A 23088-nucleotide genomic window follows, 5' to 3' on the forward strand; every position below is an offset into this window, starting at 1 on the left:
TTCTTTTGCGTAAAACTAAAATTCATGCCAATATTTTTCCATGATTTATAATAATTGGAGTAATGCAAATGCATATTTTCTAAAAAAAGTCAATTTTTAGTGAAATTTTGCCGGGAATGGGGCTTTAAAGGCATTTGTTTTTGCTTGTAAAATGCTCAGATGAAAATGTCTTAAATGCATTTTCGGACGTCTACAGTACAAAAAAAAATTTTTTTTAGAAAAGTTTATTTTGGCATTTGTTTAAATTATAGTTAAAAATAATGATTCTTGCAATACTTTCCTTAATAAATTTAAATGTAACGTAATAATTTTTTTCCAACCATCTAAGTCGCATTGTTATAGTGACGTTCATCCCTAACAACGCAAATAACTTCGCTTGCGCTTTCTTAAACTGCATAAAAAGTCACATCAATAGATAGATGGTAATAATCATTACTTTAAATTCAAATTTATTATTAAAAAGTTTTGCAAGAATTGTTATTTTTAACAATAATTTAAACAAATGCAAAAGAAACTTGTCTAAGGCCTAGTTCAGACTAGGCAGATAAACCCAACTGCCAGTCTGAACTAGGTGGCTTATCTCATGCCAGGCTGTGTTCCTATAGTAACAAAGCCTGGCGTGGCACCGTGTTTAACTTTCATAAGCCGGGCTTTAATTGTTGCGGGGGGTCTTGCATTGACTTCCAGGTAACAGAATGACCAATCAGCATTCAATTACGTACGCTGTGAGCGATCGTACGTACGTTTCGCGAGCAATGTTTTGAAACATGTTTCCTGGTTACGGTTCATTATTATGCAAATTCTCGCCTGGCTAAACCCGCTAGTCTGAACGCCCGGCAAAGTTAAGCCGGCTTAACTCAAGCCTGGCATATCTCCAAGTCTGAGCTAGGCCTAAAATGATACGTAGGCCTCCCAACATGGCGTCGGTGGCCTCACTAAAACCAGCCAATGTGCAATCCAGCTATTATACATAGTAGAGATCAGTGACCTGCATACATGTTCCTTATTCTGTCTTAAAATTAACTTGCTTGATGGTGGCACTGTCCAGAATGATAAGAAATAATAATAATAAGGGACTTGTGGCAAGTCTAATCCATCATGAATGAAGTGAAAAAATATAAAATTCCCTAATCATGCCTGCTGCTGGTAGCGGGTCAAAACGGCAATAAACCAAAACGGCAATGAACCAAAATGGCAATGAACCAAAACGGCAATGACAAGTACCAAAACGGCATAGACCAAAATGGCCAAGGAGCAAAATTAATGCCAAGACTAGCAAGCGCCAGCGGGCGCAGGCCACAGTTATAATTTTCTTAATCATTTTGAAATTGTCCCAATAAGCAAATCGAATATTGCAATGGGCTCTTTTTCCCACTTTTAATGTTTATTATCATTATTTCGCATTTTTTTACATTTATGACATAAATTGTTTATCTTCATTTGTTTGTATTTGAAAGTTTTATTTGTTTAAATGTTTTACTGCTTTAATAATATTGTTTCCGCTTCCCCCCACCCCCACCAATCTTTTTAATATTGAATTTGTAAAGCCTACTAGGCCTAGCCTAGGCCTATTATTGGATTGCCGTTGAATACCCTTGCCGTTTTGGTCTAGGCCTATTGCCCTTCTGATCAAAAAGTGTTGCCGTTTTGGTTTTTTGCCATCTTGGTCATTGCTGTTTTGACTGGTGGTCCTTTTGACTTATTGCCGTTTTGGTTTATTGCCGTTTTGTCCAGAAACCCTGCTGCTGATCATAGTACTGTAGCCTGTAGGCCTAGGCCTATCCTCTATACTCTAGGATAGGCCTAGTAGTATTAATAGCACACCTAGTATTATTATTAGTAGTAGTATGTAAGTAGCTAGGTAGCTAGGCTATACTAAAATATCAGTGAGAGTCTTGCCTAGGCCTAGTAAGTATAATGTCTAGGAGCCTGGGCCTAGTACTAGTAGTAGGCATGCAGGTGAGCGAGGGCTGAGGATAAGCCTAGGCGTAGGCCTAGTAGTAGTCTAGTAGCCATCGGTTGTTAGGTTAGACCTGCGCCTGGCCGAAGCTAGCCTAGGCTAAAATTTACCGAGAATTAACACAAAGTTTAAATAAAATACAATACCTCATTTAACTGCTGTTCGGAAGTTTCACGTGTGTCAGGGTGTATAGTTCCCTGCAGAATTTCTACAATTTTTGTAACATCCATTTTTTCAGTATTTTTCTGGTAAAATACAAGAAGAATTCATTGGACATAACACATGTGTAGCAAAAAACCCGGCGCGAATGGCAGATTTCGTAAGCTCGAGAGAGCATGCGCAAACGAGTTGTGACGAAATCATCAGTGAACAGCACTGAGTGTGAGTGATGACACACAATGAGGCACGCGTATGTCACCCACACGTTGGTCACACCATACACCACACGAACTGTTCTAGTTTCTCTAATACAGAAACCAGAGTATCCACGTCCTAGGCCTACATAGAGCAATTAGTTTTAAATAAAACAAAAACACAGTAACTATTTATATTATTAAATAGGCATGGGGCCGATGCACAGGATGCAGAGTGCGATCGCACCCCCTGCCCCCTAAATTTTATTTTTAAAAATAATTGTTGTAACAGTACGGGCAAAAACGGGCCAGGGGTTTAGGCGGTGGAGGTGGGGGGGGGGACAGCTCTAAGGCCAAGGGAATACGGGACAGTTTTTTAGAGTGCCAAATGGTAAAAATCAACACCGGGATCATCAACACATTATTCAACCCCCATTAAGGCCAAAATTAATGTATACTTGTGTTGGCCACGTTTGGGGGGGGGGGGGGCGGGAATGTGTAGGCCACTATGGTCGGTAGGATTTTTTTTACCAATTGTTTATGCCTAACAAGTAGAAAATACACAAAAACTAAAATGCCGAACCTCAATGTCGTACATTTTGGGTCGATCAGGCTTGGCAACACAATATTTTTTTTTTCTTATGGCCTACAGGGACGCCTATTTTTATTTTTTTTTTTTTTGTACGTAACACAATAACTGCAGTAGGCCTACTAAAAAATAATATTATGTTATGTAAATTTATATTTTGACACCTTATGAGCCACATACATCAAGCCAGATTGTTGTTCTAGATTCTTAAAATAGACACAATGTGTTTGTGCTCTTTACCTCTTGGTATACTGAACAAATCTGAGTATTATAACCAAGAGATTTGTGTGTGTGTTCTTTCAGATTCCAATCCACCGTACCTGCCCTGATTTCTGAGTCATTAGTCTATGCATGCTAATAATATCTTGGCTGCGTCGATTATAGAAAACTCAATAATTAAAAGGAAAAAAAATGGATTGAAACAAGATTTGTTAGTCTTGATACTTAAAATAGATGTGTGTGTGTGGGTGTGTGTGTGTGTGTGTGTGTGTGCACGTACTTAAAACACTTGTCAATTTTGACCATTGGGATTTTTGTTCTTCAGGATTACCGTCCCAGACGTACCTGCACTGAGTCATTACTCTAATAATGCTGTTATATATTGTGCGTCCAAAGGGGAAAAAATACAAAACAAAAACACACATTTTGGTTGAAACCAACTGTCTTCTTGATTCTTAAAAATATGTGTGTGGGTGTTTGAGTGTACGTATATATACTGAAAAAACACTATTCAATTTTGGCCATTAAACCATAGGATATGTGTGTGTTCTCGTGATACCAGTATACCGTACCGGGTACCAGCCCTCATTTCTTAGTCATTTCTATTCATGATATATTGTGCGTCCATAGAAAACTCAAAAAAAAAAAAAAAAAAAAAAAAATTGGTTATTTAAAATTTAGGCCTCCTAAATTATGAAATATAATTTGGATTACAATCCTATTGATTTGATATATCATGAATGAATTGTACCTACATTATTAAAAATACAAATTCTATTTGTGAAAATATGCCATCATTTCCTGGCGTGAAATCCCAATGGGGACGATTTCAAATACCGGGTTGGTGACAGACACATATGACTTTGAAGCAGTTTTGCACTCACCCATGGAGCACCTGCCATTAACAAAAGAAGAAGATATTATGTTCGCCCTTGTTGCTTGTCTTTGACACGCAAGGCAAAATAATATAAAAAAAAATAAAAGACATAAAATACAAAACAACGTGACTCAAAATGTTAGAGGTACAATATGAAAAAGATACATTTTTAAAAGAAAAGGAAAATACAAGAAAAGATTAAAAGAGAGAAAAGAAAAGAATATATAAGCGCTGATGTGATCAGCTGAAATAGAAAGAAAAGGAAAAGTAACTGAAGGTGAAAGAAAAATGTATTGTAGACAGATTTTAATGAAAAAAAGCATAAGGGAAGAGAAGATGATAAATAAAATTTAAAAATATTAGAGATACAATTTTCCAGGAACTTAAAAATGAGAATACAACCTTGATATATTTTGGGATGTTTACTTCAAGTTTAGCAAATTTTAGACACCATCTTTTCTTTGATGACCTGTCTATCCATAATGAATTTCCCCTTAAATACAATTTGGTTGATTCTGATTACAATGATGCAAGTTTTATCTTCGACAAATATTGTAAAAAATACCTTTATATTGCTTGGAAACGCAATGAGCTGTACAAGAAGCTGTAATATTATATTGAATTGACTTTGATTCTGCCCTGGTCCGTAGAAAAAGAAAATAAATAAATAAATAAATAATCGACGTTCCGGTAATTTCACACGACTACTAAGTACAGGTTTTTGTGCAGCTCAGTGTGTTTCATTCAGTTTACTTACTAAATTATGTAAGAATTTTTTAGATATACAAATAAGGGTAAAACTTTACTGTAAATCGCTTGGTTTTGTTTTTGTTATGCTATTTATCCGTTTGTTGTTTTTGAACTATCTTTCGCTTTCCTTTGTTTATATTGTATATTGTTAATGGGTGCACCATAAAGTGATCTAAAAGTGAACCCACTCGTATCGTATCGTCTTACGCCCGCATTGAGCACCCACATTTTGGTTGAATATGCGCTTTAAAAATCCCTATTATTAAGCCCTTTCTAGACTATCAAACTTTATTTTACAAAAGCATTTGACAGGCCTAATTATGGTCATGATGACATCATATCATGATCGTATATAGGCATATTATGACTATATTATGGGCATAAGTTTTCAATCAGGCTTATTTCTCCGTCCATGCCCCAAGGCCTAGTTGTTTTAAAAACTTACCTAGCGCCCTCTATAGTTTATGAGAGTTTAAAAGCGGGTAGCTTTAAAATCTTATAACAGCAAGCTGCAGACGACAGAATCTGGGCAGGCGCTTAGCCTAGAAAGAAAACCTTCTTACGGAAATCGTATGCTGTGGCTTGAAAATTAATTCGTGGGAAAAAATTTGGTATTTAATAATCCATATATAATTATAATAAATAGGAGTATAAACAACGTCATTGCCTGCCCGCCAAAGGTAGGACCTAGTCTCGAATAGTATTAGTATAGTAAACCAGCAGACGGAACAGGAAGAAGTCAGGACTTTGTTTTGTTTCGGGATAAGGTGCGTTACCAGGCTAGGCTAGGGGTGTAAGGTCGTTTCGGCCCAGGTCATAATATAGCCTAGGCCTAGAGGCAGTATAGAACTACCTAGGCCTACCTAGTCTTAGTTTAGACTATTTTCGTTTTACAAAATAATTGATTTGATCTGGGTCTGTCTGGATGAAAGGGACCCTAGCCTAGGCCTTGGCCACAAGTCAACTCGGCCACAAGTCAACTCGGCCACAAGTCAATTCTGCCACAAATCAACTCGGCCACAAAAAGTTTGGCTACACCCAACTTGGCCACAAGCCAACTCGGCCTCAAGTCAACTCCGCCTCAAGTCAACTCGGCCACAAGTTATTTAATGTAAATCTCTGTAGTTTTTGCATCCTTTTTCTTCAATATCATGATTAAAATAAAGTACAGTATATTTTAGTAAAACAGGACCACCACACTACCATAGTACCAAAAGAGATTTGAATGCTATTGCCTATGAATTAAAAAGAGTTATTTATTAATGTGTTCATCTTCTGTTTACTCACAACATTCTACTTATATTCAATAATATTAAACAATAATAACAACAATAAATTAATAATATTTACTTTAATAATACTAATTAGTCATTATGACGATAATAAAGGTGATAACAACAACAACAACAATAATAGTAATATTTATTTTAACAATACTAATAGTAATAATACTAGTATGGTAATAATAACGATATTATTTAAATATCAATTTTAATAACTAATTAATGATAATAACGATATTGAAGGTGATAATAGCAATAATACAACAATAATAAATTAAAGATAATGTTTATTTTTATAATAATAGTAATACTAATTAGTAATAATAATAATAATGATACTTAAATACTAGGCCTACTTAATAATAATAGGGTAATAATATCGATAATAAAGGTGACAACAACAATAATAATATTAATAATAATATTATTATTATTATTATTATTATTAACAATATGAGAAAAATACCAATAAAACACCAATAACAATAACTTTTTAAATTTCTATTATTAAAATAATAATACTAAGACTAACAAATAATAATAATAATAATAAATCGAAAATTGTTTATTATTTATATGGTACTGTAATAATAATATCAGCAGAAATTTGAACAATACCGTATATAATGTTAATGCTAATATTAAAACTAACGGTAATAAAAACAATAACAACAATAATAACAGCAATAATTATAACAAGTATAGTAATATGGTACTTAAAGAATTGTTTTATACTTGATGAATTACTCCTTCAAATTGTGGTACCAGTAAATGACTTGTGGCCGAGTTGGCCTGTGGCCGAGTTGATTTGTGGCCGAGTTGACTTGTGGCCGAGTTGACTTGTGGCCGAGTTGGCTTGTGGCCGAGCCTCAATATAGGGTCTAGGCTGGCCATACAATATCCTAGGTGTCTAGTAAATAGTGACGTACAGGTCACAGGCCAGACCTAGGCCTTTTTCACAAATCAGTAGACATCTTGAAGCGATGACAAACATTGCGAATCAGCAGTGCGTAACCAACAGAAATAAGATAAGCTTTTGGGCTGATTTTCTGTCTGACATGTTATTTTAAAAATCATAACGGGCCATCGTATATTATTCATTATAAATATTAAAGGATACCCTAGGCCTAGGCCCTAGCCTATGTTAAAAAGGTTATACAATAATTTATTTATAATTAAATTTATCATTCATTTTGTGGAGAAAAAAAAATCAAAGCTCATTCCTTACCATGCAAACATTTGTTGCAGTGACACAACTGCATACAGCATTTACTGTACTGTTTGGTTACCAGTGGCCCAAAGATCATGAACACATAATACGGATTATCGAGGCCTAACTAGTAATAAATGAACATAGGCCTAGTAATCCTAAAATTAAATCAATCTGATTGTGACGGTAATCAAATTTTTATTTGGCTAATTATTTTCACACTGAATTAGCCAAATTACTTAATATTTTTTGGCCAGCTAAACCTTGATAAAATGCACAGGACTAAAATATAGCCTAGGTTTAAGATTAAGGTGGCCACCTCTTATAAATCAGACAGCCCATGGCTGAGCAGTGGCAGATCCAGGAATTTGAAATAGAGGGGGACCAGGGAGTGCCTCTAGATGGCCAGAAATGGCCCTCTCAAACCTAAATTTGAATATACAGTATTTTTTTCATTTTTTTTTTTTCATTTTTAAATTAATATCTAAAAAGTTAGGGTGTCCTGGGTCAGTTGGGGCCCCTTGAATCTGCCACTGGATTTTAATGATGTGTAATGCACAAAATTATTCAACTGATTTGATAATTTAACATGACATTTTAAGCCATTCTGTTTGTGCTTCAGAATTTTTTTCTCAATTAAATCTTCCTAGGCTATGAGAGGTGGACCCCAATAATCATCATTATCAGTACTGCTGTTTTATAAGTATCAACAATGGCAGTAGCGACAGCATTTAAGCCTGAGGTAAAGGCTGGTGAGGTAGGCGGTAGTACAATTATTACATTTTATTATCAATTTTTTTTTTAAATGCGCCAAATAATTTAAACATGACCAAGTAAACAAGACTGAATAGTCTTAAAAAGGTGACTTGTGTGCCAACAAACACAAACAAAATACTCATTAACAGTTCATTTTGTAGGCCTATTTACCAAACCATATAATACCGGAAAGTGGTATGGTTTTTTTTAATGATAAAAAATTATGGAATGATTTTTGGCACTGGATATGATGTACTGGTTGTTAGAAGTTTTTGATGGACTACAGTAAATTATGGCAAATAATTTACCACTTCCAAATTGCTTTTTATGAGTAATTAAATAAAATTAATCATAAATAATGTTTAATTGTATTGCTTCTTTAGCAACTATACTAATTGCTTTATTGGTAATTGATATACTGTATTTACAGTGGTCAAAAATGTTCCCTTCCAAGCAAGTTTCTGAAACACAGTCAGCTCTATTTGTTAAGAAACTATTAGCAGTGGCGGTTTCTAACATCACATACCTGAGAGCTATTTTTCCCGAGCATGCATATGGTGACCGATGCCTAGAAGGTATTGTACAAATCCAATTAAGACAATATTATTTAAAGAGCATATAAAGATATTAAAGCCAGAATCTGAAGGATACAATTTTTTTGATATGTTTTACAACTGATTTTTCTAAGATATGTAAGGGGTGTTAAACAAAAAGACTTAGCAACGGTTAATATGAGAGGGATACCATTTACCCCCCAGTTTATTATACAGAACTGTATTAAAATATCTATTCGTGAATATACTTTATATTCATATTCTTTAACATGTATTTTAGCCCTGTGATTACCAATCTTTTACCTACCAAAGGTATAGTGCAAATGATTAAGAAAAAAAGAAAGAACCAGTTTGCCAAAAAAACTTACCCTGATTTCGTACTTAAAACTTAATATTTCATTTCAGATATAAAACTGAAGGTGCTCCGAGATGACAGCTCATGCCCTGGGGCTTGTCAGGTCATTCAGTGGGTCAAAGGTTGCTTTGATGCTCTTGACAAAAAATATGTAAGTGATGTTTCTGATAAATTGGGTGTTGATTTATTTTAAAGCCAGGCTTTGGAGGAAACCAATTTTTGATATGTTATACAAACTTGGGAATGGTTAATGAGATACAAAACATATCAAAAAAGAAATTTCCTCCAGAGCCTGGCATTAGTATCAGATTTTTTTTATTTAAATATTTTCTTTTTGGATCATTTAAAACTTAAGAAATATATCCAGCGATCCAGATGAATTTATTTCCTGGGGCAGATTGCTATAAAACGGGAAGGTGAAGGCTGGTGGGGGGGGGGGTGCTCGATGATCAGTTGAGGGGTGCTAATTCGCAAAATATGATGATATTAGGGGATTTTTAACTACTTGACAGTAATTTTTTTTGGGGGGTGGGGCGTTCACCACCCTGCACCCTCCCCTAGATACGCTACTGCTTAACTGGTAGTCTTAACTCCTCAAATAAATCCGGCCTTATCCCTTGGACGGTCTTACTAAAGTCACTCTGCTAAGACCATTGCTATAAAACGTTCTTTGCTTAGGCCGCTTTGAGTATTGAAAAGCAAACAAGCACTCCCTGGTAACATAAAATTGAGAGCACTGTTACGCTTGCTCACAACATACATATTTATCAAAATGAACGTAAACAAACGTAGACCAGTTTTTACAGATGCTGAGAAGTTTGCGGAATATTCATTGTTCGATTCTAAGTCTTCGACAATCTAGGCCTAGGTCTAGTATTTGTAAAGCCATGATGAAAATGATTTAAGACCGTTAGAAGCCTCCTGAGTAGGCTTCAAAATTAAAGACGGCTAATTGGTCAGACCGTGGTATAGCAATGGTCTATAATCGTAGATCAGTATTGACATCACGATTAAAGTCGGCTAAGCTTTAAGACCGTCTAAACTGATGTTCAATATCAGCGTGTGTTTTTATATGTAATCCAAAAATACTCCTAATTTATGTAAATGAGTACAATTTCTTTTTAAAGACTTATTATTGACTTGTCTTGTGTTCTTTTCTTCATTTGCATTTTTTGTTATATTTCACTTACACTTATTAATTCTTTCTTTTTTTTTTCGTTTAGCTAAAAACAATAGTCATTGGGGTAAGTAAACTATATAATAATTCCTTTGACAAACTGTTTCAGGCATAACCAATTCACAATACTCACCATTTAACAATACGTACAAATCCTACAGTATCTCTCCAGCCACTACTGTGCACAGTTTTCCTAATTATAAAAATGATAGACCACAACATATGTGTGCTTATTGTACACCAGTAAGATACTGGGTGTGTCGACATGAGTTTACTTTTTCTATAACATCACAGGCCTAACAACCTAACATACTAAAATCAAACTCTTTTAACATATTTTATAATTTGTCAGATTCCTTTGAGGTTTGAACATGCCACTTTATATAGTTACAATAATAGTAAAATTGATCTATTATACAGTATTTACATAGCACCAATGGCCAGATAGAACAGATTTTTTTTTTTTTTTCAAGTACACTTAATGTATATATCATTTTGTTTCTTTTAGATATATGTTGATCCAAATCATCCTGAGGTAGGTGTCATCTAATAACAAGAATGGTATTGATAAATATTTAAACCTTATTTTAAGGCATACTGTATATACTGATCACTGTGATGGTCATGTTGATGACATTGATCATATTGATGACATTGATAATGATGGCGAGGAAGATGATGGCTGTGACGACATTCATGATAATGAATGATTGTGATGTATTATGATGATAATTGTTATAAATTACTACATTATGAAAAATGAATAAGTAGATGATGGTAATGAATTTAAAGTAGATGGTGATGATGCTAGCGCTCTGAGACTTCTTTGTTTGGAACGCTTTAAAAATGGTTTATTATTGTTATTATTATTATTATCGCATTGTGTTAACATAAATATGGTAATGAAGAAGACGACAACTCAATCATCATCACCATCATGTTGATGATCATGATGATTATGAATTTGATAATGATTAAAATATTGTGATAGAGAGTACTATGCTGTATATTTTTCAGACTGTAATTGAATCATATACATTTAAGTTCAGTTATAATGATGATGGACCAAGTATCAATGTTTACAGGTGAGAATACAGTAGTACAAAATATAAGCAAGTTGAATTGTAAACTGTGGTAGCACCATATCAAGCTTGATAAAGTTGTGCCGCAAATCAAAGAAGCATAACACCTACATGTGTTCACACTATAGCATTAGTAGTAGCATACTCCAATATTCAAACTGTTTTTGCGCTTTAAGATATGCATATAATTAAGTGACAAACACAAGTTATTTACAACAATTAGAAGTGCCCATGGTTGATTGTATATCCCTGATAACATATTTTTTATGAACAGTATTAGCTTTTCATCAGATGCAAAATTACCGTTATTCTTTATAAGTATTTTTCTAATTAGGGAACAAAGCCAATTAAGACCATGAAAGTACCTGTCCCATTTGTAATTGATAATTTTGTTGGATGAGACAGAAATTTCAAAATATAATGGATTATTAATTGAAGGGAGACCTCCACCATCAATACTACAACTAACTCCATGTATATATTCTTCAAATGTCAACATTTTAAAATATTATTTTGAAGAAATAACAAAAAAGTAACAGGAGCGAAAACTGAGGAAGAGACCAAAAAAGCTACCATTCGACTTCTGAGAACTATCATAGTGCTTACACAGTCTCTGAAATCGCTCCCTGATGATGTCATGATGACAATGAAGTTGTTCTTCTATGATGATGGTAAGGTGATCTGTTTCATGTATTTTCATTGTGATTTTGTAGTTTTTAAAGTCAAAGAGAGTCCCCGTAGCTAGTACTTTTGATTTGCTCCCTCACACACTCCCACACACATTGTGATAGCTTAAAGTTTTTTGGGGTTTTTCATTGAAATTCTGTAGTTACTCCAAGCGAGTACCAACCACCAGGCTTTCAAGCAGGCAGTGCTGATGCCTTCAGATTTGAGGAGGAACCCATAAACATCAGAGTTGGAGATGTTGCAACGGTAACTTAATTCAATTAATTGTCGTTGTAGAATGATGTTCTAAAAAGCAGAAGAAAATAAGTTTTATTGTTTTAATATTAAAATGTTGATCAAATAGAATTTCTCTTCATTTAAGGATGGTTGTGGCTGTGTCCAGTGGTATAAATTGTCCGCATCCAAAATCTCCTTTGATTTTCTTAATGGCATTGTCAAATTCTGAGCTCTCTCTCTCCAGTGGCACGAATTGTCCAGCATCCTTAAATTAAGCATACTAGTAGTAGTACAAATCATCCCGTATCAAAAGCCGCTGTGGACTTCACAGTGGCATTACTACGGATTGCGTATGCCGATAGCTTTTAACATTTGAGACTTTGTAACATCAATAATTTTTATTAATGATTTCAAATATTTTTCTCCACATGCTTTCCTGCCTCTTTGTAACTTAGTCTTTCCATACGTAAGTATATATTATTAAATTTCAATGTGTTTTTTAACGTTGTTGGATTTATATAGCACTTTATACTGAAACAGTCTCAAAGCACTTGATGTGTGGACTAGCTCTTACAGTAGCTTGCTTCTCTCCTAAGGGTCTCTTCGTGTCTGAGCTACCTGGTAAACCAGTAAGAGCTTCGTCCATCCACAATATTTAGTATCATATTTCTCAGTTTTATAATCTTGTGACATCCACAATTGTGTATGTTAAATCACAGATTCTTGGGGCCTAGTTCATTTCCTTCTGCTGTTCTTGTATCTCAGCTAAAGGATTGTAATACTAACGGCATTAGGTATGTTTGGTATAAAAATAATAATGAAAATTGGTTGTTTAGCGTCAAATTACGTATCAAGACAGATGGAAAGCAGTTTGAAATGAAAGACAATGAAGAAGAGGATGAGAATGCTAATGTAGTGAAGGGACAGTTGGAAGATGCTAAGACGGATTGTCAACAAGACGAACAACAAGCTATGGATGTTGAGGTTAGTTATGTGAATCTTGTCAATACATCATACCCAACATATAGCAAAATGTAAAATAATGTAACAAGTGGTAACAAATTTCTGAGATGTGCATGATTAACATCTCAAGATTTTTAAACACACTTCTTCGGAAGCTAAATGGTAATACTGACCTACCTGCATTAATTGGAATAGGTGTACTGTGCCTAACCTAAGCTGAATTTGGCTAAATATGTCCAGTCTAAAGTAGCCAATAAGTTATGGATTAGAATTCTCTGTTTGTATTTTGTGTTAATCAAACTTCAATACGGCTAATAATTTTCATATTTAATTAGCCAATTTGCAAAACGTTAATTTTTTTACATTGTTTTTCCAGAAGTCATATTTTATTATTTTATTTTTAATTTTCCTAACAAAATTGTAAAATATTAATGTTATTTGTATTTAGGAAAGTATCATGGATGAAACAAAAACATCAGAAATAGAGCACCCAGTTGAATGTGATGGTGTGCCGGAGGGAAGTCCAGCTGTTCCTGGTATGTTACCATGCCCTATAAATTTATTAGTGCCAGAAAACTTTGTGACAAATACAAATCTTATGAATGTCATAATAAGTAGTTTCTGCAAAGCAAAATGATAATTGTGGTGATGATGCTGGTGCATATCCAAACTAGTACAATATTCAGGAGCCTGAGGACATTTTTCCTAGAAAGGATATTTCGTTAATGAAAGTTAATGAAGGTCAGGTCAGGTTCTGTCTGCTATTGGTCAAGTTCTACCTGCTACTGGTAATCATGTAAACCAGTACTACCTGTTCATGGTTGGACAGTCGGCGACTAAACCGGCTCACCCACCAGGGGCAACTCTGGTGAGGAAGGTGTGTGGACCCAAGGTAAGATTAAGAATAAAACCTGTTATGCACGGATGAGTTCATTGAGGAACCAACAGGCATCCACCGTTCCACTAGGGTGATGGGTTAGTGGTATGCCTGGGCAGGCTCACTGTAAAAGAAATTAACGCTCCAATAGCAAAATGATGACACAAACAACAAGGGCAGCAACCAGCCCAAAGGCTGCACCTGTCTACGACAATTGTCATCATGGCGTGAAAGTCAATAACCCTTTGTAAGAGGAAAAATGCTGACTTGAATAAATGGTGATGGTGATGAAGATGATGAAAATGCATACCCTTGTATAGCATATTAATAATATGTCTTTAGATACTGGATACAAAATAGCCCTCAAGAGGCCAGTAAAAGCTCCCGAGCCTTTGTAGCAAGATTCAATATGCATGGAACAGGGTGTGCCTATGTTTCACTGTGGTATCTTGTGCATCTTTGCTGTCTGCATATTAATGGACCCTACAGGATGTCAATCAACTTAACAGCTGGCCAATCAGAACAGAGCCAGGATTACACGCATGCCTTAACAAGCACATGTGTTGTTCCAAAGACATATGTGTTTGCGTATGTTTTAACACGGTTTTAACATGCTCGTTTTGTGGGACCTTTGCAACAATTCCCAAGGGGGCGGGGCTAAGCGGAAAGGTTCATTGTGCCAACTTTTAGCAAGGTACAGTATTTAGTCAGCCAAAGACACAACAGCAACCTTACAAACTTTCTTTTAAAACTTTGTAAAGAACTATTGGCACAATCATAAACAGAAAGTTTCCCCCGGGGTTGTCTACTGTAGATACATGATCCTGCAATATGTAAGCCTTACTGCTTAACCACATACTTTGACATTATTAACAACCTGTGATATTTATTTATTTATTATTTAGGTAAACGCAAAGATGCTACCTCTCCATCTGGCTCTGAAATCTATGAATCGGCTTTGGAAGATGCCCCTGTACGGTGTCCATGTGAAAGCAATGAGGTTGGTCACAGATTTTAGTGTAATATTAACACTGTTCTGCAAACCTTATGCATTTAACGAAAAACACAAATGACAGATTTGACTAAACATAGGTAGGTAATGTGCATTCTCCAAAGACACAACGAAATGCACAGTGAAGACTCGAACCCCTGACCTTGAGGTTGAGAGACCGAAATGCAAACTGGGTTTCAGTGTCTGTTGCTCCTATTATCGATATTAAAATTTACAGAAAATCATAGATAAAATTTCATAATTTGTTGCATAATATCTTTTAGAATTAAAATCTAAATGCACGTAGAACATATGCAACAAAAATTCACCCGAATAATTATAAAATTATATATAAAAAAGACATAAGAATAAAAGACATAAGAATTGCATAAAGTATCACCCTAGTTTAGAAACACTGTTCATTGTATATTTTGTAATTGTTATATGAATTGAGTTGGGAACAAAGAATGGTCTAGAGCATTTTTGAATTGCATTGAAGTTGTCATGTCCTACTGGACTTGCTTGCTACATGCTGGTCATAAAATGTATGGATGTCTTGACAAACCTTATATACTCTGTGTGTCTCTGTGGAGTTGTGTTTGAGGAGCGAGACAACTGTGATTTTAAACAGAAATAGAAGCTGACTTGTCTAGTCGTTTATAGTCATCAAGGTAAGATATCTGATGCACAATTAGTGAATAAAATTTATAAAAGGTTGTATTACCTCATGCTGAACTTTATCAGGGTAAAAAGATAGATCTAACATTTGTTTCATTTGATTTTGAAAGGATTGATCCGGGGCGAATCCAGGAGTAGCAGCAGGGCTAGCGCCCCCCCCCCCCTCAACAAAAAAAAAAAAAAAGAAGAAATGAAGAGGAAAGCATAGTACTCCAAAACAAGCTAAATTTTTTATTTCAATTCCATGTACCAGTATTTATGGTGAAGCAGTCTAAACAAAGCACCAGACCCCCTTTCCACTCAGTAATGTGCACATCACCCAACCCCTACTCAGATTTTTATCTAGGTACACCTACCACCAACCCCCCCCCCCTCCTCCCCGAAGTGCTTTTTAATTAGTAGCTGCAGTAATCATTGATATGATATGATGAATTGTGCATTATCTGTATTTTGTCTCACATTCTTAATTGTTTGTTGTGTTTCTTTTGATTATTGTGTTTTCTAGGATGATGGGTTGATGATACAGTGTGAGTCATGTAAGTCTTGGCAGCATGCTGTGTGCTTTGCAGTTATTGATGAGGATCAAGCGCCAGAAAAGCATCTCTGCAATCTCTGTGTCAATGTATGAAGTTTTTGCCTTATTTGTCAACTTTCCTAACATAGAGAAATCATTTGCTATATCTGTTTTTGTTTTAAATAATTTTGTTTAAATTTAAATTAAAAACAATTATGATTTCCACCTAAAAAGTCAATTTATAAATTGAAAATTTGGAATACTTCCATTGAATATAACATACCTTTACCATGGTAAGACACATGGGGCATGTGATGCCAAAACTAGCATCAGTCACCAAAACAGGAAAATGTGTTATATATTCTTTCCGTGACATTATAACCTTTAAAATTTTAGGTCATTTACTGTAATCAACTTACTATTGCCAATGTTATGAGCCTCTCTTTACTAAAGTGTACAATACTGCCACATTTTTTATGCTAATTACTCAGTTTAACATTTTGGGATGGCAAATCTATATATAAGAATGCTCTGCTTTACAACCATAGGTCAGACAATTCAGGATGTTTGTGTTTTTAAAAGTATTGTATGAAGCTCAGCAATTAAGATGTTATGCAAATATAAAATAAAAATTAATTATAAATTTTAATAGTTCTAATAATGTTATAAAAAATAAAATAAGCAATAATAAATAATAATAATTTTCAATTTTAATAGTTCTAATAATGTTATAAATGTATACGAGCAACAAATTTCCGTAAAAGAATGCAATAAAGTGAGTCTGAGTCTAAAGGACATGCAACTGTTATTCTGAAGAATTTTACAAATTTTGTTTTTTGTTTTCTTTGTCTTTCAGGTTAATGATCCAAACAGTCTAAAGCTCACTGACCCGTACCTGGTTGGCCAGTCACCTATCATTGTCCAGTCAACCTGTCTCTGGCGTAGGACATTGTTATCAGCTGTAGAGATGGGTCGTATGCTTGCTCCTGCCTTAGCGAAGAGACTTGATGTGGAAATTACTGTTGCTCAAGGCCTGATAAACCGCTTGGAAATTGAAGGTTATTGTAAGAATGCGGAGAAGGGTAAAAGGTTTGTAGCCCTCAACATTTTAGAAATTTATATTAATAATAACATACTGTAAGGTAGACTTATAGTGTGTCATGCTAAGACCTCTATGCGCTTAGCATTATTATTACCTCGGTCATTGGATTAAGCACCTATAGAACAAGAACTCGCTCACCGGGGGGTGGGGGGAGTATTACATAATATTACAGCAGGTAATCAGCACATTTGGCATTCTAACCCTACCAGACAGGTACCCATTTATACTCGTAGGTGGAGAGAAGCAATTCAGATAAAGTGCCTTGCTCAAGGACCAAGCGAAATTCACAGCCGAGGATTGAAATTTCGACCTCAATGAAACCAATGTGTTCTTACTGCACTAAAGCACTTTTACAAATAGTTAATCATTATAAATTATCTGTTTCTAGACTTGGAAAAATAATGGACAAACAGAAGCTGAGAGAGGACGCTTTCAAGAAGTACTTCACTAGAGGACAGTCGCTGAATTCAAAGGATGCTGGTACCGATCATCAAAATGGTGAGGCACCACTTAAAGACCGACGTCGTGAGGCGAAAAATCAGGTAAACATTATGTCCAATCAAATTTTATGAGTATGTATTTTCAATAGAATATCATATCGGTAAGTATTAGTAGTACATTTTATGGAATTTCTTACATTTCCTCTACATTCTAAAACGTAAATACTGTATTGAAAATTTCAATTTAAAAAAAATATTAATACAGCTATAAATTGCTATGCCTGAGGCCAACAGTATAATAATTGGCTACTACATGAGCAGGGATAAATACAGCCTTGTGAAAAACAATTTACTATTCAGAAAGCCTACGATTTGTCTTATCGTTTCTGTACATGCAGATTGAATAAGTTTAATATTAATGGTCAGTTTATTATGCAGTTCATTTCAATTTCAATCATAATATCATAATTACTGTAATATTGTTATGGCTGGTTAATTACAATTATAATAACATCTGTTTTGCAAATAAAAATTATTGAAATTCCAGAGTATTATGTAAAGTGCAGGTTATACATCTAAATGACACTTTTGAGCATTTGACACACAAAGACTTTGGTCTTCCACTCAAATTGTCACGAGATTCAGTCCCAATCTGATGACAAATATGCTAAAAATATATTTCATAGGCACAGATAACAACTGTTATATATACTGTATAAGACCCATGGCATATGTACAAATTTACATCAAACATAAAGTACAGTACTATTTGTGAAACGTAAACTTAGTTTCTTAGACGTGTGAGACAGTGTTCCGAGAGTTGCTGGAGTCGTACAGAAATCGCGCAGGGTGGCTGTTCCAAAGCAAAACAACGTAACTGCACAAAAATATAATAGCTATGTTGTTTTGCCATGGAACGACCGTACACTCAGTCACTCGAGCCTGCAAATAATATCTCCAGCAAACTAACCTAACCCATCTCCCACATAATCAATATACAAGAAGATTCTTTAATATTGTTTTTACTACTACTACTGCAGTTGTCTTCCTGAAGTCACCTAACCATAGGTATCACTGCATAGAAAAAAAACAAAAAAAAAAAAACCAAGAAAGCTGATTATACAAATTTTATTGAATCTTCCTGAAGTAGCTTCTCCCAACTTTGGACTCCTTGTTACCCATACAGTTACTTAACTTTGTTGAATCATCATAAATATAAAGTTAAGAAAAATCACTTTTCACACTACATGCAACACACACATGCAGTGTTCATTGTTTGATAAATAATTTACTCATTGTTGACAAACCTGATTCAGTACAAGTACTGGATATTTGTAGGATTTTATTATCTAAATTAAGTGCAGGAATTTCCTTTTGGTAATCACGATTTCATATGGTGCAATTTTTTATTTACCTTATTTGGCATACCTTTGTTAATGTGTTTTTGTATGTTTATTGTACGCCTAATCTCCAACATTTTATGATGGACCAAAAATGCATTAACTAATCATATCGGCCTTATCTAATATTTAATTAGATTTAAAGGCCTCTTCTTAATTATCAGTTCTAAATGCAATCTGTAATTTCTGTGTTAATTTTACTAACTCTGTTTAGGCTTATATTTTACAGCTGTACATACATTTTTTTCTTAAGATACTGAAATATAAAAAAATAAATGTTAAGTTTAAAATACTGTTATTTCAAATATGGATATGCCTTATTGCTGAAGGCAAAATATCAAGTGAATGTATGTACATCATCACCTTACATAAAACTTGCTTACCTTTAGATCATAAAAATGAAATCATATATGTGTCCGCAATTATTCAAATCTACTCTTAAATCATTCCTCTTCAAATAGTTCAACTTCTTTCTAACATCCTCCAGCGCCGGTGACAAGCCAGTTTTGTTTGCTTTAATAGGCGCTTTAAAAATGTGTATTATTATTATTATTATTATTAATAAACATGATTATGGATTTTTTTAGGTTGAGCTGTTGGCTCAAAGAACAGAAGAAATTGAACTTACAGAAAGGAGAATGACTAGATCACAGAGGAATTCATTTGAATTGTCTCAAAAAACTGACCTGTCACATATCAGGGAAGATAAGGTAAAGTCTCTTGCAAATAAGAATCTTGCTGAATATAACAATCACAGATACTCTACCAATCTTGCAGATACTCTACCAGTACATCTACACAAGTTTATTTTACTTCTATCTATAAAAAAATCCATAGAACATAATAAACTACTGTTGGTGGTGGGATGGTGATGATGATAATAATTGTGACTGACTTGCAAAAACCCACTGTTTGTCGCAATTTCTAATTTAGCACAAGCACCCAAAACGTTTGAGAATTAGAATTTTAAACTGTATTTTCAGGTTTTTTGCATTTTATAAAAGGAGATATATTGAGGAACATTTCTGCAAAAAATCATTCACTAAATCAAACTGAAAAATTTATTAGAATTATTTTTAAAATACAAATCTTCATAATAAATTATTGATTTTGGAGTCTTTCGAAGCTGTTTTCTCAAAACCTACATGGCCGATATCCAATGAATTTAATTTTAATAACTTTGCATAAAACTCAACCAATGTCCATCAAATAAGGCCTTATAAATAAAAAAATTACTGTGTTGACCATGCCTGACCCACAAAAAGTGTTCAAAATTGAGAGTTGGCATTTTAGTTTTTTTTTTTTTTTTTTTCACATCGAAAAATATTTTTTTAATGAGCTAAAAATGCTGGAATAAGATGGTACTACCGACCTACTCATTTTTTGGATTTTTCCAAAACGTGGCCAACACAAAGAATTTTTTTTATCAGTCTAAACATTGTTTTAAAGAATTCATGCAGAATCCAAAATACCAAAAACTCAATTTTGAATTTTCCCCACCAGATGACTGGTTTTTGCCAGAGCTGGTCACATTTAATAACATGACTTTTAATGTCGTTATAGGTTCGTCACAGTCCAAGGTTGAAGAATAGCCAAACTTCTAGTGACCGGAAGCGCCCTCGTAAGGTTGCTGTATCGGTAGACAATGTAAGTACCAATAATCAAGTAACCAATACAAATTACAATAATAAGCAATATTTAAAAAATCTTTTTTTCCACATAGTTATAAGAGATTTGGCTATTTTTCATTTCTGTAGTATTCTATAAGTAAGACTCTTGAATAATTTCCCCAACTGAGCATAAAGGATTCTCTAATATCAATGTTTTTTTTTTTAAATACATTTATCACTTTATGTTTAATATGCAAACCCTTTTGGCTGGTGTCCCAAATGTTATCCTTGATAAACTTGGCATATTACTTTACCTCCACATTTTTTTTAGGAAAACTTTTTTTTTTTCATATCTCTGTAGGAAATGTAACGACGGATTTTGTTGAAATTAATATTTCCGGAACAATCTTCATGTGTTTTGAGCCCTGATTATTATAAGGAATGATTGACAACGATAATAATCAAAAAAGAATTAAAAATTTTATACAAATTATTCTGATATTAATGATGTCAGGGTCAGTCATCCAATGAAGCAAACCATCTGTTCTTCATGTTATTCCGGAAGTTGCATATTTATGAGATAGAATTTATGATTTTATACAAATTCTGATATTAAGTAATAATGTTAATAATGTAGTTTACTGGATTTATTAATGGTATACCAATCAAAAATTGTTTTTCCACAAGATCCCAATACACACAGTACAGTAGGGTATGTCTCCCAATATATCCCAATTCCCAACTAAAAGGAGTAAGTCTTTCGTTTCATTGGCTCTAACACAATCTAATCATCAATAAATTCTGTAATTGAAAGCCAAGGAATGTATTCTCCTATTAGAAATGTGATTATCACCATGATGAGGTAAATAATGATAATAATAATAATAAATAAAGTATCAAACAATAATAATGATAGCGATAATGATGCTAACAACAGTTATGAAAACTATGTGGATGTTTTTTTCAGACTCATTTTCTGTTACTTTTTATTTTTTTAATTTTTATATAGCAAAACGAATTTGAACTATGTAATAGCCAGGACATGGAACAAGTTGTAAATCCAGGTAGAAAACGACGAAAAGCAAGCATTGCAAAGAAGTCTGTGGCAGTTTAATGATGCTCACCCTACAGGTTTTACAGAGGTCAGCGACAGGTTAATCATAGTACCCCCAAATACATCTGTAAGTGATATGCTTGCATATTGTTACAATGGGTTTTTCAAATGTAAATATGTTTATTCTTGTTGATGAAATTTCTGAAGTTTATAATAAATTTTACATTAAAAAAATATATATTATATAAAAATGTTATTTATTTGAAAACATTATGAAGTCAATTTCATGATTGATATTTCAGAATGACAATTCAATCAATATCTTCTACAGTGTGTACCGTACTGAACATAAAATTGAAATACAGATAATATATATGCAGTAGTCAAGTGATATTCTCATGAATGCATCCGTTTTTATTATGAAGTATTTTCATAGAAGTATTTATGAAAGTTTTTATTAAGCTTGTTAGCATGTTTTTAAAAATTGAATTCTGATCTCTTTTTTTTTTCCTTTTTTTTTTTTGCACTGAATTTAATACAAATATATTGTTTTGTCATGTTTTTGCAGATCGCTCATTCAACCTACCTCTCTGGGTTACTTTTAAGACTACAATACAATATTTTTCAATAAGTAACCCTTTTTATATTCAAATATAAAGAATTATTCAGTCAGTTACTACCATTACAAATTATGGTGCACATATAAAGCCTAAAGCAAACTGGTGGCTAAGTGTGGACTGTTGTAAATCAGCTTTTAACTTACCTAAGCCTCTACCCCAACATGCATTTCAGTATTAATGTAGTAAGTAAAATTTAATTCCTTGATATGTTGAGTGGCATATTTAGATTTTTCATGGTGAGTTTTATTTATTATTTACTTCCTTTATCAAAGATGTTCTCTTTTTGGTAAAACATTATGCTTTCATTTTTTACTCTTTTTTTTTATGTAACTAAAATGTTAGAAAAGGGAACGCACACAGTGTGGCTTTATAATCAGCCCTTTGACAGACAGTTGTTGACATTCTGATATTTAAACTTAATTCCTGTTGTCAGATGTTAGGTTATCATTCCCTGAAGATATAAACAAAAAAATTAATGTTAACATCTACCCACCTGTTTTTGAAATTACACTCTGTTGCATGCTACTATTATTAGTACAAACTATGTAATAATATATTTAACTTGGCACAATGTACCTTGTAGCTAAGCCCCACCCCCTTTGATATTCTCTAGTTAAGGTTCAGCAAAATGACAACGTGAACATATGTAAATAAGCGCTTGTACAACATATGCCTGTTCTGATTGGTTAAGTGTTCTGTTTGATTGACACTCCAGAAAGTTCCATTATGTAATTATTTTTTTTTAGGTCTCAACAATAAATTTGGTAAACA

General features: G+C 33.8%; 2 protein-coding genes across 2 annotated transcripts in view; one reads left to right on the forward strand and one right to left on the reverse strand.

The window, feature by feature from the left end:
• LOC117122757 (importin-7-like) overlaps nucleotides 1-2293 on the reverse strand; it is a gene marked incomplete in the record, with an annotated part of 30105 nt that extends 27812 nt beyond the window's left edge. Inside the window, 1 exon segment of the mRNA XM_033268487.1 lies at nucleotides 2107-2293. Within this exon segment, the coding sequence (XP_033124378.1) occupies nucleotides 2107-2190 (84 nt within the window).
• Nucleotides 2294-5257: 2964 nt separating this feature from the next.
• LOC117122758 (HORMA domain-containing protein 1-like) lies at nucleotides 5258-23088 on the forward strand. Its single transcript, XM_033268502.1, has 19 exons — nucleotides 5258-5359; nucleotides 7892-7998; nucleotides 8428-8572; nucleotides 8957-9057; nucleotides 10130-10150; nucleotides 10592-10618; nucleotides 11101-11168; nucleotides 11685-11836; nucleotides 11995-12098; nucleotides 12524-12534; nucleotides 12905-13052; nucleotides 13480-13567; nucleotides 14814-14908; nucleotides 16083-16199; nucleotides 16948-17180; nucleotides 17582-17735; nucleotides 19621-19743; nucleotides 20597-20680; nucleotides 21653-23088. The coding sequence occupies exons 2-19, from the start codon at nucleotides 7954-7956 to the stop codon at nucleotides 21755-21757; spliced, it is 1821 nt and encodes a 606-aa protein (XP_033124393.1). The 5' UTR covers nucleotides 5258-5359; nucleotides 7892-7953; the 3' UTR covers nucleotides 21758-23088.

The sequence above is a fragment of the Anneissia japonica genome, unplaced genomic scaffold, assembly GCF_011630105.1.
Source record: "Anneissia japonica isolate Jap-2015-1 unplaced genomic scaffold, ASM1163010v1 scaffold3032_len512176_cov184, whole genome shotgun sequence".
Lineage (NCBI taxonomy): Eukaryota > Metazoa > Echinodermata > Crinoidea > Comatulida > Comatulidae > Anneissia > Anneissia japonica.